Source organism: Anguilla rostrata, chromosome 17 (genome assembly GCF_018555375.3).
Source record: "Anguilla rostrata isolate EN2019 chromosome 17, ASM1855537v3, whole genome shotgun sequence".
In the NCBI taxonomy this organism is placed as follows: domain Eukaryota; kingdom Metazoa; phylum Chordata; class Actinopteri; order Anguilliformes; family Anguillidae; genus Anguilla; species Anguilla rostrata.
In genome coordinates, this window is record NC_057949.1 from 26861230 (window position 1) to 26886071 (window position 24842).

Genomic DNA, 24842 nt, shown 5'->3' on the forward strand with positions numbered 1-24842 from the left:
TTAGATGAATAAATCCATTAAAGCTTAAATACATTAGAATACATAATGAGAGCAGGTCATTCCGCCATTTACCTGCAAATGAATGAGTAACGGTGTTATTTCTGCCTCTTGGTACAATCACTTTTTAAATCAGTAAATGTGTGGGAAATAAGCATTCATGGACCCTCCTCTCCATTTGACTGACACCGTAGAGCACTGACTGGTCTTAAAGGCGTAGTGCTCGGCAATGCCAAAGGAATGGATTCCACCTGAACTGTCAATCTACACCTTGAATCTTCAGCACACTGCTAGCCGGATTGCAGATTGCAGTATTATATATTCAAGTCTAAGGGCCATCCCTTGATTTCTGAGGTCGGCAAGGGGGGTGGCGGTGGCGGGGGCGGGGGGGTAAGGTGCTGGTCTTGTAACCTAAAGGTCACAGGTTTGATTCCTGTGTAGGACACTGCTGTTTTACCCTTGAGCAAGGTACTTAACCTGCATCGCTTCAGTGTATATCCAGCTGGATAAATGGATGCAGTGTAAATGCTGTGTAAAAAGTCGCCGTGTAAGTTGCTCTGGATGAGAGCGTCTGCTAAATGCCTGTAATGTAATGTAATGAGGTAAATGGCGTTGTGAACGGCTGGGTCTGTGGTGTGTGCGTGAGGCGTCTCCTTACCTGGGGGAGAGGCGGCTGACCGCGGCCCCCGGGCCTCTCTGACCTCCGTCAGGAGCAGATGGTGAAGGAACTGGAGGCGCGGGTGAAGCAGCTCTCACTGGAGGTGGAGAACGGGAACGTCCTGCGGCAGAAGGTCACCCAGGAGAAGGCGGAGCTGGAGATCCAGATCGCCTCCATCAGCTCGGAGCTGCAGGAGTCCAACCGCAGGTGAGCTCCGCCTCTCACAGCGAGCGGGACCGCCTCTTTGGTGTGAGCTCCCTTACCACGGGGGAGCAGACGGCTGACCGTGGTAGCCTCCTCCTCCCAGAGCGATGGTGACAACTCTCGGGTAAGCAGCCTCCCCATGGAGGTGAGTGGGCCGCTCTCGGGAAGCCGTCACCACAGGAAGGCGGGACTGGACTCTCGATCGCTCCATCCCCAGGAGTGGGAGCCACCGGGTAAGCTCCGCCTCCCACAAGGAGTGGAACCGCCTCTCGGGTAAGCTCCACCCCCCACAGCGAGCGGGACTGCCTCTCGGGTAAGCTTCGCCTCCCACAGCGAGTGGAACCGCCTCTCGGGTAAGCTCCACCCCCCACAGCGAGTGGAGCAGCCTCTCGGGTAAGCTCCGCCTCCTACAGTGAGTGGAGCCGCCTCTCGGGTAAGCTCCGCCTCCCTCAGCGAGTGGGACCACCTCTCGGGTAAGCTCCTCCTCCTACAGCGAGTGGAGCCGCCTCTCGGGTAAGCCTGTATGCTAGCTAGTTGGTAGATCTTTCTACCAACCCTCTTCATTTAAATGTGGTGGGTTTGGTAGAATGATCCCATCTGTGGGAAGTGTGGACATGCTGTTATGAGGTGTGACTTGCGAAAGACCCCTGAACAGCGGTGTGTGTTGATAATAATCAATGATTTGTGTGTTTGCTGTGCTGCAGGACCGTCACTCTGTTGGTGGAGAAGGAGGAACTTGTCAGCAATCACGAGAAGACCGTTCAGAAGATGGAGGCCAAACAGGAAGCAGACCTGAACTTCCTTCAGAAGGAACACGCCCTCTCCGCTGCCAAGGTGACCTAGCCCTGCCCAAAAACCATGGCCTTCATGCCAAACCATGGCGAAACATTGCTCATTTTTTGGTTTTTCCCTCTGTATTTTATGCATTATTACATGTGCACACATACAACATCTTAAAAGTGAGGATTGTGAATTATAACTGCTTTTGCAGAGAACGGTTCATTTAATTGGCAGAGTTTCAAAAGCCTGAAGATTTGCCTGTTTTCCATTGTTCAAAGAGTGGGTGCGGAATGTGGTGACACTCCACAATAAAAAAAAATTAAAAATAAATTAAGACCCCTCTCTGTGTTTTAAATTCTTAAAGCCAAGCCCAGACAAAGTATTGCACGGTCTGTTCAATTGTTGTTCATGAACTTTGGGCCGAAGGCTTCCCTGGCAACTGAAACAGATTGACAGGTGCTGTTTGTAAAGAGTGATGTTACCGCAGGCCTCTGATGTCATAGAGGACCTGGAGCAGTGTGTGGCCCACCTTCGGCAGCAGCTGCAGGACAGCGAGAGCAGGAGGATGAAGCAACTCAGGGTAAGGTCTGGAGGGCTCCGCCCCTTTTCTGTGAATTCCCTCGCCCTACTGGCTGCTCAGACATGACTGACAGATGGCAGATGCAGTTCACCCTTCAGCTATTAATAAGCTGATGTTTTATTGCCATGTTGACTGTAAAGTGTCTTCTGTGTTTTGATTAGATCTACAAGCATTGTGATTAGTATTCTGGCATTTAATGCCCTGTTTTACTTGTGTAATATCTGATTAGCCTTGGAGTAAAGTAGCATTGCTAAACGGTGCTCGTAGTTGCCTTGCTTATTTTCCACTTAAGCAGTATTAAACTGCTCAGTCCTCTGCTACTTCACTGGTTTGAGCCTCATGGACATGGCTAATAAGTGACAGCTGCAACAGTAGCAAGTTGGTCACCCTTGTGCTACTGCAATGATCTGGGCCTCAGACACAGACATGACTAACAGAGTACAGATTTAGTGGAAAGAATCCCAGAACACCATACAGCCTGGTTTTCCAAATTCAGGCCACTGCAGGCGTAGGCTTCAAAGGCTCTAGTCAGCAGTGCCTTTCAAACAGAATGGGATATTTTGTTGTTGGTTTCAGATGTAGGCAGCGCCTTCCATTGTGAAGTGGTTGTTTTTTTGCTCGGTACTGAAGTTCTGCGTTACTCTCCAGGAACAAGAAAGCAAATCGTCAGATCTTCTGCATGCCGCTGAGAAAAAGGTACAGTCTCATGGTTATTTCACATTTCGTAACCCTTCTATGAACTTTTGAAATCACAGTTGAGCCCTGAATTAAGAAAATAAACAACAATGTTCTTGTGTTTTGGGGCTTACTTACTACCTCAGGTATCTCGCCTGTTCAAACGATACTTGAGGATTTTATGTGAACTTCCAGATAAACTCCGTTTTCTCTCAGAAACCTAAAAGTCCGCGTTCTCAGGTGTGAGCGTGGTCGCCGGGGGAACGTTGCGATGATTGACGCGGTTGTCGTGCTGTTGTGGTGCAGGTGCGCTCCCTGCAGAACGAGGCGGAGAACGAGAGGGCGGATGCCAGGAAGAAGATGTCCAAGCTGGAGGAGGCCCTGACGTGAGTCTCGCGGCCTGGCGCCCCCTTCCTGTCACACACGAGGACTACTGCACTGCTGTTCCTCTGTGGCGGAGTGGGAGAGCCGCAGCGCTAGCTGAAGACATCCGGTAACCTGTAGGCACTGGGCTAGCAGATAGGGGACGTTTGTTCGGTGGCGGCTCATGCTCATTGGTTGGCTTCAACCAATCTGATGCCTGGCGACTGCATACTGTGGTCGTGGTTGGCTAATGACGTAGCTGACACCTTGCCTGTACTGTGTTATGTGTGCTTGTAACCATGGAGACATTCTGCAGTGCTCTAAATAGGTACATCCATGGCTGAGTAGCTACGGAGCAGTCAAAATTAAGTAGTTTTTTTTTTTTAAGTAGTTTTTTTGTAAAGAACCCCCAAAAAATGGTTTTATATTTTTATGTCTATGGGCAAGATTGTAAACTCCCCAGCTGAGCTTTATAAGATAAAGACATCTCGATAAGATAGATAGCACCAGTTATTATAATTCACTTTCCAGTCCAGATTTCAGGTTTTAATTTGCCATTACATGATAACGCATGAATATTTTACAGTGATCGCCGCTGGAGTTCATTCTTCTTCTCTCTCTCTGGAAAGGGACTCTCTTTTTGCTCTTTAAAAGATTTATTTTTCAGTGTAGTGGAGTGACATTCTCTGGGTTATAAGTAGTGCAGCGGAGTGTAGAACGGGAGGAAAAAACAGCTGTAATTAGTCCCCTGACCTCAGTGCCTCTGTTCTTAAACATGTAAGCCTGTTACGGCAGTGCCTTTCACTGTTTTTAGAGATGCTTTTAAGCAGTCCTCTACTTCCCTTTAAAGAAACCGCTTTTTGGGAAAAAAAAAAAAGAGTAGTTTCCTTTTGATTTCAGTTTGAGTGTTTTCTTCAGGCATTAAAATGGCCTCCTCTGAGTGAATCGTAAGCTCCTGATCAGTGATCTGTTTTAGTTCTGTTAGTTCTCACAGCTGCGCAGCCAGAGTCAATCTGCATGAGGATGACTACTGTAGTGACCTCACAGCTGCGCAGCCGGAGTCAACCTGTGCGGATGACCACTGTAGTGACCTCACAGCTGCGCAGCCAGAGTCAGTCTGTGAGGATGACCCCTGTAGTGACCTCACAGCTGCGCAGCCGGATAGTCTGTAGGATGACCTGTATGACCTCGCATGCGCAGCGACAGTCTGTGAGGGCCCTATGTTTTCACACTTCGAGTACTTGCAACAGGCCTGTTTCCATCGCCATTCCCGCTTACACAGGGCCTGTTTTTCACTTTCGAGTTACTATAGCAACAGGGTAAAGAATTACACTGCCCTAAAATAGGGAAGGTGTCTCTTTCATCCTGGTTCAGTAATCGTCACAGGGCATTAGCATTCTGCAAACATGCAGCCTGTCTCTCCCGCTCTTACGCAAACGTGCGCTTACACACGTGCACACTCACATGCACGCACACACACACAGGTGCGCACACACAATAAAACGGTATTACAGAGCAGAACACCATCCCCAAAACAGAGCAGAGGACTTCGCCGTTTCCTTCTTTCAGATCTACATTGTCTACCAAAAATAAAAACTGCTCTTTCTTATTAGCATGGAAACAAAAGGTGACCTTTGCCACCGCTTGCTGTTTCTTGGACAGGACTCTGCACAATTTAATGCACAAATACTTCACACAATTTTGATAGTGCTAATCAGTGTTAGCATAAAGGAGCTTAATCTTACTTCTGCTCTGGCTTTTCAGGGTGCTTGTAGCAGAAAAACACACTGTAAGCGTGATTTTTCCACAACAGCACATCAGCAGCGCGAACATCAGCATGCACGTCTCATGTGGAGTCGATCAAAAAGACTAGCTCTGATACGGTTTTCAGAAGCAGAAGAGAAGGACTCGGTCTGTTCTATTTCAGTTCAATCGATTTGGGAAACTGAAAATTCAATTTGTGAACTGAAAATGCCATAATGTCTTTTTCATTAGTGAAGTGAATTTGAATTTGTTTCCTTATTTGAAGGAATTAAAATGCATTTGACCCTTCAACTCTGCAGCACAGACAGGGGGCGGGGTACTCTTCTGATGTAATCGGTTTGAATCTGCAGTGTTCAAGCACAGGTACTGGTTCTGGCATAATCAAAGAGCTAGAATCCAGAGTCTTCTAACACAGGTACTGTTCTGGTTCAATCGTCAGCGTGTGAGTCTTCCAACGCAGTGACACATGAGAAGAAATCACTGAGCTAGCTCGACGTGGGATCACACGTTCCTCTTTTACTCTCAACGGCATGTCAACTTCTCTTTTTTTGTCAAAAAAAGAAGTTTCGCTGTCCTCGGTTTGTTTACTGTCCTTTCTCAGTGTCGCTCGCTCCTCTTCGGCGATGAAGAGGAGGTCCTCCTGTGTCTGAGTTTGCCCCGAAGGAGGGCGTGCCACTCACAATGGATTAATAATTACAGAGTACATAAAACCCAGCTATTTCTGCATGTTTGATGTCGAACATGAGAGGGACCAAAATTACAATGAAAAAAAACGACACAAAGAGGGAAGGTCGTATAGTTTAAAACATTTTTTTTTTGTTAAAATTTCCTGTTATTGTTCGGCAGCACATTAAAACGGTCTTCCATATACAAGGGGTCTTTCCCTGGGGACGGTTGCGGGCGGTGGGAGGTGGGGGTTTGTTTCAAAGCAGACAAAAGAAAGTTCTGCGCTCTAATTTTTCTTTTTTTACTGTGGCGCGTGGACATTTTTAGGCCACGCGTGTGACTTCATGCGTCTGCGTGTGATTTGTGTGTTTGTTTCCCGCCAACTCAGCACGCCCCGTCTCGGTATGTCACGGTCCTCGTTCCCGCTGCCCCCCCTAGGAGAATAAGCGCACGTGCTCCTAAAAATTCCTGCCTTCAGGGGCCCTTTATGTGGGAGTAACGTTAGATAGTACGGATTCAAAACTTGCACGCTTGCTTCTGCTCCCAAATAAAGTTTTCGTTTTGTTAGCGGCATTTTATTCAGCCGTGACAGTTGATCTTGGTACCCGTAAGTCTTTATCAGAGCGCAGTAGCCTGCTCCGGATCCTTCGTCCGCTAGTGAAGTGAACCTTCTTATTAAGAGGGCTTATTTACACGTGCCTTCCACCGCACTAGCTATATGCTAGCCGTATGCTAGCTGTATGCTAGCTCCACGCTAGCTGTATGCTAGCCGTATGCTAGCTGTATGATAGCTCCGCACTAGCTATATGCTAGCCGTATGCTTGCTGTATGCTAGCTCCACGCTACCTGTATGCTAGCTCCACGCTAGCTGTATGCTAGCCGTATGCTAGCTGTATGATAGCTCCGTACTAGCTGTATGCTAGCTGTATGCTAGCTCCCCGCTAGCTGTATGCTAGCTGTATGCTAGCTCCGCGCTAGCTGTATGCTAGCTGCACGCTAGCTGTATGCTAGCTCCGCGCTAGCTGTATGCTCTCCGTATAGCGTCACGGTGTTAACTCCGAACGAGCCGAGCCGAACTTGGGTTCGCGATGCGTCGAGCGTTCAGATAGATAGATGATAGATAGATATACTTTATTGAACCCCGTGGGGTAATTTGTCCTCTGCCCATTTGACCCATCCTAGTTACTTAGGAGCAGTGGGCAGCTGCCTCTCTTGTGCTGCTCCCGGGGACCAACTCCAGTTCTGAGGCAAGTGCCGTGGTCAAGGGCACCTGCAGGAGCGCACCTAACATCCATGTCTTTGAGTGTGGGAGGAAACCGGAGTACCCACGCGAACACGGGGAGAACATGCAAACTCCGCACAGAAAGGCCCCAAGCCGAGATTCGAACCCACGACCTTCTTGCTGTGAGGCGACAGTGCTAACCACTATGCCGCCATGTTTTGGTGCACAAGGAGTGTAAATGGCTGTGGAGGAGTCCTCTTCCTGTCCGCAGACTACCGTGGTCGTGTGGGACGACGTGACAGCCGCCGTGTAGCAGTCAGGGAGTCCTCCAGCGTAGGACTCACTCAATCGTGGGGGCTGGTTTTGACTGGCGCCGCACGCTCCTGCAGCTGACGGGAACAGTCTGTCCCTCTCTGGGGAAATCCGACAGCCTGACAGCCGAACGGTGTCTCGGATCAGGGAACCTGCCCCTTTTCATCCCTGCAGAAGATACTGTTTAATCTCCTTAGCTTTGTAAACCACATTTAGAATTACAGTTATTTTCACCTGTCAGATTTTACAGAGGATTTTTTTGAAGGCGTGTGTGTGAGTAATGTTCTGAGGTCGAGATACATTTTTGGAAATCGTTTGATGTTGGATTTTGGTATTTGAGGGGGATAACTAATTGGATCATGTAAAAATATGGCTTGTGCTCCTGAACAGCAGAATGCTTATGTGTTCAGCTGGGTTTATGTGTTCAGTAGGGGCTTATGTGTTCAGCATTACGGTTATTCTCATTGCTGCCACGAGGCCTGTGTTGGGTTATTCCCATTGCTCCTATGTTTTAATGGCTGTGTGGCATATGTTGGGTTATTCCACATGTGGCTGTGTGTTGGGTAATTCCATGTGTGGCTGTGTGTTGGGTTATTCTATGCTGGGTTATTTCCTTGCGTGGCTGTGTGGTGTTGGGTTATTCCATGCTGGGTTATTCCATGCATGGATGTGTGGTGTTGGGTTATTCCGTATGTGGTTGTGTGGTGTTGGGTTATTCCATGCTGGGTTATGTCTATGCGTGGCTGTGTGTTAGGGTATTCCATGCTGGGTTATTTGTATGCGTGGCTGTGTGTTGGGTTACTCCATGCGTGGCTGCGTGTTGCAGGGAGAAGGAGGAGCAGCTGTGCAGGCAGCGGGAGTCCCACAGGCTGCAGATGCAGCAGGCGGAGAGCGCCCTGGAGCAGTTCAAGAAGCAGGCGGAGCTCAGCAGCGAGAAGGCCTTCGCCGACATGAAGCAGCAGGTGGGTCTCCGCAGGAAGCCGCTCTCGCTCGGACTTCCTGTCAGCTTATCCCCCGTTCTACTCCAGACAGCCCCCTGGGTACACAGTGTGCCACAGTTTACCCACAATTCCCCGTGCGTTAACAGGAACGGCGACCTCGTGTTCACAGACATGAGCTCCTGAACTTGAATTGTGCTAAACGGGGCTCTGCTCTTTACACATTTTCCAAGGAGCACGTGTTAAATTTAGGAGCACTCCAATGAATCCCAATTTGATGTCCTCAATTGTTTTTTCAGGTAGCACACATCAATTTTAAGGAGCCCAGCTGGTTTGTGTATCAGTCAGTAAAAGCTTATGACGGTATATTGTAGTCTTGTGTATTCAAGCTCTGTAACTAATGAGACCATATGACATAGTGCTGTGTATTACATCTCTATAACTAATGAGACCATATGACAGTGCTGTTTATTACATCTCTATAACTAATGAGACCATATGACAGTGCTGTTTATTACATCTCTATAACTAATGAGACCATATGACAGTGCTGTGTATTACATCTCTATAACTAATGAGACCATATGACAGTGCTGTGTATTACATCTCTATAACTAATGAGACCATATGACATAGTGCTGTGTATTACATCTCTATAACTAATGAGACCATATGACAGTGCTGTTTATTACATCTCTATAACTAATGAGACCATATGACAGTGCTGTTTATTACATCTCTATAACTAATGAGACCATATGACAGTGCTGTGTATTGCTGCGTATTATTGCTTGTGCAGGTGGTGACGAGGGGCCTATGTTCTATTCTGTTCTGTCCTTATTAATGCTCTCCGTCCTACACTGTGGCCCCGGCCCCCAACATCTCATTCCAACCTCCCCCCCCTTCCACCCCGCCCCCCCCTCGTCTCATCTCACTTCAAAGCTCTCCCTCCAGCGACGCTTGTTTTCCTCCTCTCCTCTCCTCTCCTCTCCTCTCCTCTCTCTGTTTTGTTGTTGCCGTGGACCCCAGCGTTAATGAAAAGCAGGCTCTTTTTTCTTTCCCACAGCAGAGGAAAGACGTGGGCTTTTCCGCGTTTTTTAAATTTTTATTAGTGTGTCAGTCCCGCGGCTCTGAAACGGAATGGGGGCTCGTGTGTGTTCCCCGCCGAAACGCGGCCCCCGGTGCCTGTCGCTCCGCTTTACCTCGTCATCCTGTTTCCCCTCCTGTCCGCGGATATCACGCCGCTGCGTCCGAATTCACACGGAAATCTGTTCGAAGAACATGTCTTGTTTTGTTCCCGAATACCACATCTTGAAATCCGAAATGATTTCCCCTTAGTTTTTTCTTAAGTGCTGCGTGGGGGTTGTCATTAAGAAAGCGTTTCTTGTTTTGCCGCCACACTGGCTGTTGCTTCCCCCCCTTAATTGGTGCTGACTGTGACTTGCACGCTCAAGCTGAGCTCATATTGACGGTGACTTTCTCCACCTCCACAGTGACTGTGACTCTTTGCATTGGCAGTGACTCTCTCCACACCTACTGTAGCTTTTCACACATTGGCTGTGAGTCGCTACACTAACTGACTCGCTAACTTTTTCAGTGACTCCACACTGACGTTGACTCTCCACACTGACATTGACTCACTCTGCACTGTGACTGTCCATGCTGACGGACTCTCTTCATACTAACTGCTACTCTCCACACTGACACTGACTCACTCTACACTGTCACCCTGCAATGTGACTCTGACTCTTTTCAAACCGTGACACTCTTCACACTAACACTCCGCACAGTCTCTTTCCCATGGTGCTCCTGTACGAAATGCCCAAGCTCCATTCTGCAGGCTCAGAAAGGTCTCCTCCTCTTTTCCCTCCCTGTGCAGATGGAGAAAGTGGAGGTGGATCTGACCAGATCCAAAGGGCTCAGAGAGAAGCAGGCCAAAGAGTTCTCCTGGCAGCTGGAGGAACTGAAGCAGAGATACGAGCAGCAGGTCGGTGTCATTGATGCGATGGTGTCGTGCTGTATTTTGAGTGTCACTCTTTTATCCTTTAAATTAAGAGAACAGACAAGGGACCATGTTTTTCTTAACCATGTCAAACTATTGCCTGTGAAGATCTACACTATCAAATTTTTTGCATTTCACTCAGACTTCAGACTTCACAACATTACATTACATTACATTCATTTGGCAGACGCTTTGATCCAAAGCGACGTACACAATAGAGTGTTAAGAAAGTTCACAAATCCACTTATTGTCAACTTTTAAAAAATGTTTTGCTTTGACAAATCGCAACTTTGGATTTCAGTAGGCCAGAGCAGTGGGGCGGTTCCATCTCAGCCACTGTGTATAGTGTTAAAATGCTCTCCTTCCATTTCAGTAAAAAAAAAGAAAGGAGGATTACTAGTATAAACAATCAAACTCGCTCCAACGGAAGTTCCATGTTCGGCTTCCTGACCTGAGGTCCGCCATTTTGTCTTCATTAAAATTCTAAAAGCGTCATTCTCCCATTTGATGGAAATTGAGCACGTTGATGATGACTTCTGAAAAGTGGGAGGAAGAGTTCTGCTGTGATACAGAAACTTCATTTGCATTTGTTTTTTGTGTCCTTTGCTTTTTTACCTTGATCAAGGACAAAAGCCTTCAGCATGCAGTAAAGAGACGTCTAAAAACTTTCTTGGGCTAGGTCATTCTTAAAAATAAAGAAATAAAAGAATAAAACTAAAATAAAATCCCCCCAGGGTATTTTCAATGAACTCTGGCTTTTAAACTAGAATCTTAAGCAGTTTCTTCATCAAAGACATCAAAGCAGGTTTTCAGTGAGATGTCGTCTTTCCAGTACAATTTTCAGGCGTACCTGTGGGATTATGGACAAACTGTGGAATTTAACTTCTTCGAAGTTTCTGCGTGAGGGTGTGGAATTCTGTGTTAAGTTTAAACTACTGATTACCATTTCCCTTTCATTAAAAAATAAATGTATTACAAAGACATTCAAATTGGAGTGAATGCAGGAAAGTCTGGTCCCTTCTGAGGCAGAAAAATTAAGAGCCTTATTCTTGAAACGGCAATATTGAAGAGCAGCAACTTTCTGCATAAAAAAGTATTTTGCTGCAATATTTAATTCATCACAGAACCGCTCTCCGCGCTTTCTCGTGGATCATTACCTCAAAAGACTTCTTCCTTGTGCAACTTTCAGCTTTAAGAAAATCACTTGTGGCTGTTTAGTGCTGACTGGTTCAATCATGCAGTAATAATTTGTCAAAATAACGATTTTTAATGGAAATTACTTATGAATTAATTTTCTTGAGGAACTCTTATGGTCTTCAGATCTGGTGTTTGATGGATGCTCTGTAAACAGTCAAAACAGTCAATTAGACACCATTAGTAAATGTGGGATCTTCCCATTAACTGAAGCGTTGAGAGGAAGACACTCTGGTTTAACCCGATGTGGAGTTCTTAGACAGGTTTTAGCGGTTTAACTTGAAATCTGAAAGGCCCAATTATACATCACCGCAGTCTAGCTACTGCAGCCTGCATAGCTTTTACGTCGACACAAGAATGAATGTACTTCAGCTGAAAGTTCATTGCTACTTTACAGACCATGACGAAAACCTGCGTCCAATGATAATAAAACAAAAATTATGTCCACTTTTTCCAAAAACAATTCTATTTCTGACTTTTTTGCAACCAACTGAAGTCAATTTCTACTCAAAAAAAAAGTCCAAGTTTATCTATTTTTACTTCAGTACATAGCCATAATGGTAGCTAGACAAACCTGGATGTAAACGAGGGTCAGCAGCTTTCTTGTGCCTGGAGGTGGGAAAGTTTTTGTGATCATAAAAAATAAATTCTATAAAAACGTCAAAAGTAGTGGTAGTTTGTGTCCCGTTAAAGTAAAATATTTGTGGTATTTGTCGTTTTGCTCTGTGTTTGCTGTGTGTCTGTGCGTGTGTGGTGGAGTAAAAGGTATTTCTCTGACTCATGAAGAGATGGGTGTGTTTTCAGACAGCGCTGGGGAGGGCATGTGCAGATTACTGGTCCCCAATACATTAACTGTAGTATTGCTGTGACATCACAGAGTCGCCACCGAGCTCTGCTTCTTCACACTGACACACGGCAGTGAGGTCACAGTCCTGGGGGGAGGGGCTAAGGCCGAGGAGGGGGGAGGGGCTAAGGCCGAGCTGCCATCGCACGCCGCTGCCGCCATACGGTTCATCCCGGTCCTCAGATCCGCCGAGCGGCAAAACAACAAGAAAACGCCAAAACCCGGAGATGGAAAAAAAGAAAAAGCTCCCTTCGGACCGGGCTGCTAAAAGAATAGCAGCCCCCCCGCTGAGGCCTGGGCCGGACGCGCCCCCCATTCCCCCCCCCGCTCTCATTCTGCGGCCCGGCGGGGGGGCGGGGGGAGGGGGGGGGAACCCCACGGTGCGCCGCGGGAAACCCGCGAGCTCTTCTCCAGCGAGCGCCCCGCTGGTCCCGCCCTGTCGGGGGCCCATAATCGCCATTCTGAGGGCCGCCATTCAGCCATCGGCCCCTTTAAGACGCCGGCTCCCCCGCCGGGTCTGCTCTCGGTTGCCGTGACGTCACGATGGGGTGCTTCTGTCCGCTTGCCGTTATATTATTGTAATTTATTCATTTTTATTATTATTTTTTTTTTTTGCGCGCGACCCCCGATTCTTTCCCTCGTCCGTCGCGTTTAAATCTGGATGCGGATCGACGGACGGCGGTCCTGCCGCAAAGAACGAAATCGGGGTCCGTCCCGCGGGATGTTCGCGCTTCTTCTGCCATCAGGGAGGAGCGATGTCCTCCAGCCCGAAAAAAAGCGTACCGTAAGATCATTTTTTATCAGCTAAAAATGAAATTATCTTGTGTGTGCATTTTATTTATTTTATTTTATTTTTTTAAGACCACAGTTTGGAGGAGGTGCCCATTAAGGTTTCAGGGGAGATTTCAGGTGTTTTTGTTAAGCAGAACGCACGCTGTTCAGGTGGCTTAGTGGAAACCGTAGCATGGAGAAGCTAGCCGCGCGGGTTGCCGTGTCAGGACTGCGTGCTGTAGCAGGAAAGAGACGAGCGGTTGCCTGCACGTGTGATTCTCTGTTCCAGGCGCTGTCCTTTCGCGCGGCCCGGGATCAGCCGCCGCCGGCTCCTGCTGTTCGCGGCTTTGTGCGTCCTGTCGCGCGCCCCGTCGCGAGTCCCGTCGTGAGCCTCCGTAGACCCGCGCGCTCGCGCGTTTGGCGGATTCTCATTTTTTCTGGAAAGATCTTCTTCCCTTTGGACACAGGCAGCATGCAAATTCGAATTTTCTGACACAAACAAACAAAAAAAAAAAAAAAGGTTTTCGTTGTTGTTTATATTTTTTTTCCTGCTATTTTTCCGCTAAACCAACGGAGAAAAATAGCAGCTGGCCGTTCGAAGCGGCTCTCGTGGCCTGCTCCTGCTGGGTTTGGGGTGGGACGGGGGTTTGGGGGGGACGGGGGGGGCTTGCTTTAAAAAGCCGCCATGCTGTGCCTGGTCGATGCCGCCAGGCCAGGTAGGGTGCCATGGCGCACAATGCGCTAGGATTAGTGCGACCTTCATCCAGCCCTCCAAGGTCACGGCACCCTACCAGCAACCCTGAGAAAGACCAGCTTATAGCACAGCAGGCATCTCTCTCTCTCTCACTGTTTTTCTCTCTCTCTCTCTCTCTCTCATTCAAATTCTCCATGGTTTGTTGACATATTTTAAAATATATATTGCCTGACTGTAATAATCAATGAAAGTAGAAAGTAGTATACAACAATAATATATAAAGATTAAAGTATAACATAAATATATCATGTAATAGTACTGGTTGTAGTAACAATAGTAATATAACTAATAATATAATTAGCATAATCTCTCTCCTTGCCTACTCTCTCTCTTCTTCTTTCTCTCTTGCTCTCTCTCTACCTCATTCAAAAACACGCACACGTGCATCTGTTTTGGTGGGGACACCAGTCGACGGGGGCAGAATTCCTGTCTTCCCTTTTTTTCCCCATTTTCTCTTTCTTTTCTTTTTTCCATGCGTTCTTTTTTCCCAGCAATCCACAACTCTGTGGGGGCCATTTGTAATTTTTGTTACTGCTTTTGTATTTAAAACGGAATTTTAGATAGGGTTTCCTTTCGAGGAGACAGTTAAGGGGCGATTTCTGAAGAGAATTTTGAAACCAATGACAACAGTATGGAAATGGGCCTTCTTAAAAAAAGTGAATTAAATAGTAATGGCAATTGTAGTAACTGCCATAACTTAAAATTCTTGATTGAAATCACAAAATTGACCGTACTGTTGTATCAGTGCATTTTTCCTATGACACCCTGTATGGTAGAGTTGGATAACAGGTGCAAATGACTATTGTCTGGCTTTTGTCTGGTTTTAAAGATTTTGTTGGTGAAATTTTTCTGACCCCCCGTGAATAGAGTGTGGAATGGCGATGGTTTTTAATCTCTGACTGAAGATCAGTCTGTCCAGCTGTGTGCTGATTGGACGGGGGCTGGCGGGAAGGAGCAGATGGCAGCCGCTCTACTGAAGACGTGCTGGCCTTCGCTCTATGGTCTCCATAAGAACACAGGACCGAGGAGGGAGAGCACAGAGACGCCGCGCGCTACGCGTTCGGCAGGGAAAAAGATGTCGTCACCCGAGTTGGAAATTATGTCAAAGTACCCGTCGCGAGTTCAAAAGCAAACGTTTGTTATCTGGGCGGTAACAAATATCAATAGTTTAAAATAAATTTTTAAAAAATTTAATTTGTTTTCGGTTGTTGTTTTTTTTTTTTTTCCCGCAAGGCTATGGGGCTAAGTTGTCATGACGACAGGGTTGCTCAGCTGATGCCTCTGCCTTCCCCCCGCTGTCCAATCAGATCGTGGAGCTGAAGATGCAGCAGGAGCAGGAGAGGACGCAGCTGCTCCAGCAGCACAGCGCCGAGACGGACCGCCTGGTCCGGGACCACCAGCGCGAGATCCAGTCCCTGGAGAAACAGTCCCTGGCCGCCATGGTCCAGCACCAAGCCGAAACCCAGGAGTGGAGGAAGCGCGATTCCCAGGTAAAGGGGGGTGGGGGTGGGGCGGGGGGTCGCCGGGGGGACATCCGCTAAATACCGCCACCGCCATCAGCACTGCCGGAACACTGTTACACACAACAGCGTTACATTCTTACCACTCTCTTTCTCGTGTTGCTCTGTGGACGAACACCGATGTTCAAATTGTAGTTTCTCAACAGGTGGAGGTTGAATTGGGAGTGGGACATAATATAGTTACCATTTTTTATTTATTTATGAAACATAGCTACGCATTGTGTTATTTGTGAGTACTTCGCCAGTATTTTTTGGCAAATACGCAAAGTGTGCTCGTTCAAGAGTTATAAAGAGGTGGCCTTTAACAGAAACGAGATGAAATAATGTTAATAATAGCGAAGCTAGCTTTTGCGATTCTGCACCAGTTGCTTTTTTTTGCCGCGGATAAACGGCAAAGTGAAAGGATGAGAATGGAGAACCGCAGGTTGCCAGACGGAGGAAAAATGCCCCGGCACGGCGTCCTGTGGGCCTTTTATTCCCCCACACCGGGGTCGGGTTTTCCCCTCTTTCTTTCTTTCTCTCTTTCTTTTCCGGGTTTGGCTGGAATGGCGGACGAGGTAGTGCTCCTGCACGCTGAGAGCTCTCTACAGCACTCAGAGGTGGGTCGCAGAGAGGCACCCGCTGTCTATATCTCATCACTGTGGGTAACCGTAGAATTTATTTTTAAATAAAAAAAACATACATTTTCACATTACGGCACCGGCGCCCAGTGTGAATGTCGTACGTAGTTTTGTTTTCATACGGACGTAGAACTCTATTGGAAGGATGATTTGATAAGAAGGCAGGTGCGCTACGTCTCCTCGCGTTTCCCTGACGATGCCTCTGCTGTAACTCCTCAGCAGGAAGCCGTCCCCCAGACCGCTCCCCAAACGTACCCCCAACCGCGCTTCAATAGTACCCCTGACCGTGCTCTATCATACTTCCAACCGAGCTCCAGCTGTACCCCTGACTGTGCTCCAGCTGTACCCCCAACCGTGCTCCAACCGTACCCCCAGCTGTGGTCCACCGTCCCCCTGACTGGGCTTCAACTGTACCCCTAATTGTGCTCCGACCGCTACCCGACCGGTCCCCCGACCGTACCCGCGTTTCACTCTTCAAACCTTCACGTGTGATCGATGCTGTTGGCCTGGAATGGCGTCTTTTTCTGTGGCCGGGGCTGCGTGTGTCCTCGGGTATAAAATACGAGCCGTGAAGCGGTGGGGGGGTGGGGGTGGGGGTGGGCATGGACTATTCATTTTTGATTCATGATCTTTTTTTTTACGGAGAGGGAATATAAAAGCGGCATGTTGCTGTGGCTGCTTGTAAACCTCTCCCCGAGATTTAGCTGGGTATCCTGCATCATTCGCCTCATGCTCATTCAAATGCAACAATGGCGGGATTTGCAGTCTGGCGGGACAAACAATACTTTGAGTTACTATTTTCAATACCAGTCAATCCAAACCCTGAAGCGATACTTGCATGAAATTATAATTTCTCACAGATTTAGTCCCAGTAAATGCATTTCAAATTATGCTCGGGTTTGATCTTCGATGGGACGCCCCCTAGTAATTACTTCTGTTAAAAGAGTGCCAGAGAAGAACGGGTGAAAATGGGGTGAGCCGCTCTCCCTCTCTGAAGCCCTGCTCGCCCTCGGAAGGGTAACCCCTGAAAGCTAAGCGTAGTTTGAATGTGGTGAACCCGGAGAACAGCACCGAACACGCCTGTCCGTTGGTTCGATTCTGTCTGTTTTCTGGCCCTGTTGTCACGGGAGGGGCGATTAGTCAGGAGGCCCTGGGTGTAGTATGGTGAGAATGAGCAAACAGCGGACCTGCTGCTGCCACCCCAGGGTTCAGCAAAATTTTTTCTCGCCACCGTTCGAGGGTTTTTCTCCCCACTGGGCAGCTTTGTGATTGTCATTCGGGGGTTCAGGTCTGGTTTTTGCTCTTTGTCTGTTACTCTTACAGGCATTTTGTGACAGCTTCTGTAAAGAGCGACTTACAAAACTTTTTTGATTTATTGATGCCATTCACAGTTGGCAACTGAGCAATGGCAGGTGCAGATACCCCAGGGCCGGCACTGCCTGACCGTGCTTAATGGTACCGTGCGACCTCGTATAAACCACGTAACCTTCCACGTGCACAGGCTCGAGTATGATAAGCATCTTTGTGACAGTTTTCTGTAAAAGGCGCTATACAAAACTTTTTTGATTTGATTTGATTTGATTTTATTTGATTTGACTGCCATCCCCAGTTGGCACTGGCACGGGCAGGGTGCAGTATCAGCCCACAGGGCCTGGCACCGTGGCGGCTGTGTGCTTTTAACGGGGTACGGTATGCCAGAGCCCCTATAAAACCACGTAAACCTTCACACACAGGCTCGAGAGATAAGCCAGCGAGTGAATCAGAGAGAGAGAGAGATGGAGCAGGGGGAAAAGAGTCAGAGAAGAAGAAAGAGTGAGAGACAGAGAGAGATAGAAAGTTGTACAGAAACTATCCAGGGAGATTATGAAAGTGGGCGGGGCCGTGGAGGGAGAGTTAGACGGGGACATCAGTGGCGGGGGGGGCGGGGGGGGGGTGTGAATGGGGAATAATGAGTCATGGAATTGGGGTGGGGGATGGCATAATGAGATTGCAAATGCCACAGTGTAAGAATCTGATTACTTATAAAAATCTCTGCTTTGAAGTTGGACAGTAAGCATGTTAAGACTTGGCATGTGCTTTGAAGCTTCGCTCTGAGAGAATAAAGTAGTGTGGAAATCTCATATTCCGCACTGAGGGGTATATGTATGTAACGCTCCAGCGAATCCAGTTCAGTAAACAGTTTTTTTTTTTGTTCGTCAGCCTTGTCCTTACAATACCGCTGTCAACTATACACGTCTGTCTGTCTGTCTGTCTGTCTGTCCACGAATGCTTTTTTTTCTCCATTCTTTTCAGACTTCCACACATGGAACAGTTTGAGTCCATGGTTTAGTCCCCCTCATCAGTGGTCTTAATGCGCTCCACATTGCGCTGAAACGAAGCCGATTAGCGTCCAGCGAGAAACGCGTCTGAGGCAGCAAGGCCGCGCTGCTGTCTCAAACTGACCACTAGGGGGAGCCTACCTTGGAATCAGTCTGCTTGAAGCGAGGGTCTGCAGTCTTCGATTGTGCTCCTCGTACCTCAGCTTTTTCAGACTTGTGATTGTGAAACCACCTGGATGTGGGTGTTTTTTACGAAATGCGCTTCGCGGCTCGTTTCGCGGTTCTCGCGGGTCGCGCTGCGTTGGCGTCTCTCTCTCTGGGACGTTGGGGGGACGGCCACGATTTGGGAGATTTGTGGTGTGACAGCGTCACATGGGTCTGGCTTATGACACATGGCGGGGAGTCTGCCACGGATTTGTTTTTTTTGTTTTTTTTTGGTTTTATTCGTTCAAGGACAATCCCAGAATGCACTGACGGTTGTACGTGCACTGCGTCCGATGCACTTAGCCGACGCTAATTTCTGACACCAGTCCCTCGGATGAGCGAAGGCGGTCCCGTGCAGCCGGTGAAATGGGGCCTCTTAGCTTCGGAGACGCGTCGGAGAGAGCCTTCAACGGTCTCGTCGGGAGGAAGAGGAAGGCCCTGCTCGTGCACGTGGAACTCTGGCTCATATCTTGATGTGGTCGATTTTCTCTTAAAATGGAATGGGGTGGGGGTGTGTGTTCTGGAAGAAGAACAAATGGTTCCATCGTGATAAAATCCTCTCGCAACACTGCCGCAGACTGTTATCCCAGGGAACGGGACAGCTCCAGGGGTATTAATCCGTCCTCTGCACATTTGTCTTTACTGAGCATGATCCAGGCTGTTTTATTATTAAGACTTCATTTAACCAGGAAAGCCTCGTTGAGTTTATAAATCCATTTTTCAAGAGTTGTCCCGGCCAAGAGAGGCAGCAGCACATATAACACGGTTGCAGACGGACAATATAAAAACAAATTATAGACTATGAAGATTACAGAAGACACGGTTTAAAAGAAATGTGGTACTGATAGCTTGTGCACAGGAGGAGATTGCACGCTCTAAAAGGTTGCAGTGATAAAATTTGGCTTTTTATATCATCATGTGAGATTAGTGTATCGTCCTGTGCTTGTGGGAGTTTTGTTAAAACCAGTGGCTGTTCAGCAGTGGGGGTTTGTCCCATGTCTGGAACATATTGAATAGAACAGAATGAAATTGAAAGTTCTTTTCAAGATAAAAAAAAAAAAAAAAAAAATCTCTGTGCAGATATGAAGGATTTCACATCACAGGGCCAAGTTTACTAAAATATGCTGGGCAAAATATTTCTCTCTCTCTCACACTCACACTCAAGCACACACACACACACAGATACACGCACACACAGAGTGTATGCAAGTATTGCTGTCAGATTGAATCAGTGGTGAGAAATATGTGTTTGCGTGTAGTACAGAATGGTGCAGTTTTGCATGGCTGCGAGCTGTAAAGGTTTGGAGAGTAAAGCGTTGCTCCGCACACAGCCGGCCCCTCCCCTCCCCTCCCCAGCCGGACGGCCGGACGGCCGGACGGACGGGGGATTATCCGTTCAGTCTGGTATTCCGCTCTCCTCCCCCGCACGCTTGGGCTCGTTTTCCCAAAATTCCGCTTCCGATCCGCTACTCCTTCTGCTGCGCTCAAATGTTCCGTTTTGAGCTGGAACAGGGAGCGGGTTCGAGAGCAGGCTACCCCGAGGGTGATTTCAGGAAGAAAAAAAAAACTGTGTGGAGAGCACTGCAGAATCTCAGAGCCAAAACATTCTTACTTTTCATCTCTGAGTGTTAAACCTCAGATATGCACCTGTTAAACCTCAGCAGTGCACTTATAAACCTCAGCAATGCACCTGTTAAACCTCAGCGATGCACCTGTTAAACCTCAGTGATGCACCTGCATTGTCATGCTGGGAAGTTGAGGCATCGTGAACCTTGTGTGGTATGTAGAATTACCAAAAGGCTGTTGGTTACAGAATAACCCCAGCCAATCAAAAATTAGCAAGCCTTGCTGGCACTGTGCGATGGCTCCGCCCCGTTAGAGTCCCGCCTCTCTCCCACGTAACTGGAAAACGCAGAGCCGTAAGAGAACCCGCTGCTCGTTAGTCTTATAACGAGCTGACAGCAACGTATTTAACCGCTCCAGGTCCAGATGGGTCTCGGGCAAAGAGAGAGCATGCCCGTTAGAAACAGAGGCTAATGAGCGTTCGCAGCGACATGTGATCGTTCGACGGTGACTCTACCCCGTTTCTGTAAAGCAGTACCCGCCTGAACACAGCTTCGGGTTGTTCACCAGCTGATGGGGAGCGTGGGCTGGGTTTAGGCGGTGGTGAGGGGGATTAGTTTTGCCCTACTGGGTGATGTGTTGCAGTAATAATCCCGCTCGGTAACCAAGGAACTGCAGACAGCTGCGGGTTCCGATAGCCGATAACAGTTCATAGTTAATCATAATAATTGCGTGGTAGTTTTAAAAAAATGTATTTTCTTGCAGATGCACAGAGGTGCTTTGCCTTTTTGGGAAGCGGCATGTGGACCTCAAACAGTGGCTCGGGGGCGGGGCGGGGCAGGATGGGACAGGACGGGGCGAACCGGCCGTGTCCCGCCTTTCCCAGAGCCGTCGTCGTGGGAACAGCTCGTCCCCGTCCGACCTCTCCGCTCGGCTTTCTCCTCTAATCAGTCGCTGGGACGGGGGGGGGGTTGGGGGGACGGGGGGACGGGGGGGAGGTGGGGGGACCGGGGGCCCGTTTGCTTTTGGAACCCAGCGGCCCGTGACGAAACACGGCCGCCCGGGCCCGCCAACTGGGCCCGCCGTCTCGGCCTGCTGTTTTTGGCTGTCCCCTACGCGTCCGTCTGACCGCTACCTTTTTTTTAAGTTTAGTTTTTATTCATTTTTTTAATGAATTCTATGGCTGGGCGATACGCCGCAATAATAATTATGGAACGCAGTAACGGTCATCACCACCTGATGTGGTAAAAAAAAACATCCAAACTTCAGAGGCTGCATGGAATGTTTCTGGAAAAGGAACGTCACCACGGATTACCTTTTGGGTTTTGAAAAGGTAGCCATCCAGCACAAGGTCGTACAGCTTCCGTGTGATCATGTGATGTGTTTTTGTCAATCACGTGGAATCTGAAAAGGCCTTGCTGCTGATTGGCTGTCGTATCAGCACCCAATAGATGACAGTGGTGACATGTTTTGTCAGCTTTTCTTGGGGCTTCTAATCTGTGTTTGGGTCTGTTTGATGGAGACAAGGTTTACACTGCAGCCTTTAAAGGTACTAGGGCCATCTCTGGTCTTGACTCATATTTAATTTAATATTTTCAAATGTTGCATAAATCCATTCAGTTTATAGGGCAGCAATGTTGTGTGCTGGTTAAGTGACTGGGCTTGTAGCTCAGATGCTGTGGGTTCAAATCCTGGCTGGGGCACTGCCGTTCTACCCTTGAGCAAGGCACTAGGGTCCTGTTCCTCAAATGAGCTGCAGGTTTTCCACCCTCTCTTTACCTGGGCATCAGGTGTGAAGACAGTCTGGCCAATTAGTAGTACTAATTATTCAGTTAAGTACCTGGGAGGAAAGAAACCAGAACCGGATTTGGATTTGAGGAGCTGATTTGAGTATCCCTGCACTAGGGCTAGGCTGAATTCAGTAAATACCCTGCTGGGCAAATTGACAGCCTGTACAAATTGTGGTATAATTTGATCTGGATAAGGGCATCTGGTAAAACATAATATTGTGTAAGCATATAATATCACGTAAGCTCTGTCAGATTGTGTTTATTCAGGAGCCATACTTTATGCTAATCATTGTGCCCCACAGTAACAGTACACATCTCTATTATAGCTCCAGATGAAGCACAATCCAAAAGTAGCCCCAGTTACTGTAAAAGCGCTATTATTTGTGATGGTTGCAATAACAGGCCCCCTGTAACTGAACTGCACTGTGTGTGATGCTGTTAATGGGACTTCTTGCAGGAGTGCAGGGCTAATGATGTATCGGGGCTTGTACTAATGACACAGCTCTGGCACAGGGTGAATTATCCCCCCCGCCCTCCCCACCCCCGGCACACTCTCTCAGCCACTGGCCATTTTCATAGGCTCATGTTATTTCAGTCAGATAATTTTTTCGCTCGCTATTAACGTTTGTTGCAAATATGAACGTGTTGGGGCTTAAAGGGGGTTTTGTGAAGAGGATGATTGGTTTTAATCGTAACGGCGCTGTTCTAGCTAAAACGACGCAGAGATAATTCTGCCCTCCCCCCGTCTCGTTCCCGTAACAGTCGTATTATTCTCCCCCCCCCTTCCCCCCAAAAAAGGCAGGCAAAGATTAATGGAAATGCCGCCAAATCGCTACGTCTCCAACGCCAGCGGCTATGGTGGCAGATGACTTTCGCGATAAAGACGCACTCGCCCGTCGTCTCCACCCCGCCCTGTTGCGGGGCGTTCAGGATCCCTTCCCCCCGGTCCAGGATCCCTTCCACCCCCCGGTCCAGGATCCCTTTCCCCCCCTGGTCCAGGATCCCTTTCCCCCCCGGTCCAGGATTCCTTTCCCCCCCAGTCCATGATCCCTTTCCCCCCCGATCCAGGATCCCTTACCCCCATTATCAGGAAGATGTTACAGGCTTCTGAGAGCAAATAAGAATGCCTATAAGAGGCCTTTTGGTCCAAATTCATATGGCATGTGTATGCGTTTATGAATACTGTACATACATATTCTGTATATAGTAAGGAGAGGCATATTTATGTACACAGAAGCTCTTGTATATCAGTAGAGCAGTAACTGTTTATGTGGGGATCTGTGCTTTGCTTAGGGGGACAGGCTAGCAGGGTCCCCTGACTGACCTTCATGGTTAAGTTAAGCCTGTTTCACTGTTTTAGCCGCAGGGTCAGTGTAGCTCAGCGTCTTTACCAAATATAGAAACGCAAAATAAATGATCTTCTGCGCTGCTGTGACAGAGCCGAGAGGAGCGAAGCCTTGCTGTCCTTTAGGCTTTCCGCTCGGCTTTTCTAATCGAGTACACAACAACCCCCACCCCAAACCCCCCCACCCTCCCGTAAGAGGAAACAGGTCCAAGTTAGTCCCAAAGCCTCTGTCTATGGCCAGCTTCCAGCCTGCAGCCTCCAGCCCTCTAGCCTCTAGCCTCTAGCCTCTAGCCTATAGTCTCTAGCCTCTAGACTCTAGACTCTAGACTCTAGCCTATAGCCGCTAGCCTCTAGACTCTAGTCTCTAGCCTCTAGCCTCTAGACTCTAGACTCTAGTCTCTAGCCTCTAGCCTATAGTCTCTAGCCTCTAGACTCTAGACTCTAGCCTCTAGCCTCTAGCCTATAGTCTCTAGCCTCTAGACTCTAGACTCTAGCCTCTAGCCTATAGTCTCTAGCCTCTAGACTCTAGCCTCTAGCCTATAGTCTTCAGCCTCCTGCCTCTGTGTATGTTGGGGCTCAGAGTGGCATTCACAGGAGAAATTGTATTGAACAATGGAGTCTGGCTCTATCCAGGAATTCAAAGTGTGCTGTTTTTGGTTCTGCCACAGATCAGCAGTGCCACTGCAGTGCGTTTAAGGTGAGTGTGGTTCGGAGTGTCTCGGTACTCCCAGTGTAGCAGTGCTGTTGCAGTGTGGTTTGGGTTTGGAGTATTGCAGTGTGGTTTGGGTTAGGAGTGTTGCAGTGTGTTTTGGGTTTGGAGTGTGGCAGTGTGGTTTGGGTTTGGAGTATTGCAGTATGTTTTGGGTTTGGTGTGTTGCAGTGTGGTTTGGGTTTGGAGTATGGCAGTGTGGTTTGGAGTGTTGCAGTGTGGTTTGGGTTTGGAGTATTGCAGTGTGGTTTGGGTTTGGAGTATTGCAGTATGATTTGGGTTTGGTGTATTGCAGTATGGTTTGGAGTATTGCAGTATGGTTTGGAGTATTGCCGTGTGGTTTGTGTTTGGAGTATTGCTGTATGATTTGGGTTTGGAGTATTGCTGTATGATTTTGGTTTGGAGTATTGCAATATTGTTTGGAGTATTGCAGTATGGTTTGGGTTTGGAGTATTGCAGTATGGTTTGGAGTATTTCTGTGTGGTTTGGGTTTGGAGTATTGCAGTGTGGTTTGGGTTTGGAGTATTGCAGTATGTTTTGGATTTGGTGTATTGCAGTATAGTTTGGAGTATTGCTGTGTGGTTTGGGTTTGGAGTATTGCAGTGTGGTTTGGGTTTGGAGTATTGCAGTATGTTTTGGGTTTGGTGTATTGCAGTATGGTTTGGAGTATGGCAGTATGGTTTGGAGTATTGCAGTGTGGTTTGGGTTTGGAGTATTGCAGTGTGGTTTGGGTTTGGAGTAATGCAGTATGGTTTGGAGTATTGCCGTGTGGTTTGCGTTTGGAGTATTGCAGTATGTTTTGGGTTTGGTGTATTGCAGTATGGTTTGGAGTATTGCAGTATGGTTTGGTGTATTGCAGTATGGTTTGGGTATGGTGTATTGCAGTATGGTTTGGAGTATTGCAGTGTGGTTTGGGTTAGGAGTATTGCAGTGTGGTTTGGGTTTGGTGTATTGCAGTGTGGTTTGGAGTATTGCAGTGTGGTTTGGGTTTGGTGTATTGCAGTATGGTTTTGGAGTAACGCAGTGTGGTTTGTGTTTGGTGTATTGCA

General features: G+C 48.0%; 2 protein-coding genes across 3 annotated transcripts in view; one reads left to right on the forward strand and one right to left on the reverse strand.

Annotated features, from left to right (window-relative positions):
- scpep1 (serine carboxypeptidase 1) overlaps positions 1 to 24842 on the reverse strand; it is a 397664-nt gene that overhangs the window by 67665 nt on the left and 305157 nt on the right. The window lies entirely within an intron of this gene.
- cep112 (centrosomal protein 112) overlaps positions 1 to 24842 on the forward strand; it is a 71155-nt gene that overhangs the window by 23133 nt on the left and 23180 nt on the right. For both annotated transcript variants that reach the window (XM_064315210.1, XM_064315211.1), the window contains 8 exons: positions 708 to 862; positions 1564 to 1693; positions 2127 to 2219; positions 2868 to 2915; positions 3201 to 3280; positions 8048 to 8183; positions 10039 to 10146; positions 15032 to 15214. In XM_064315210.1, coding sequence (XP_064171280.1) covers positions 708 to 862; positions 1564 to 1693; positions 2127 to 2219; positions 2868 to 2915; positions 3201 to 3280; positions 8048 to 8183; positions 10039 to 10146; positions 15032 to 15214 — 933 coding nt within the window. The remainder of the gene's footprint in view (positions 1 to 707; positions 863 to 1563; positions 1694 to 2126; positions 2220 to 2867; positions 2916 to 3200; positions 3281 to 8047; positions 8184 to 10038; positions 10147 to 15031; positions 15215 to 24842) is intronic.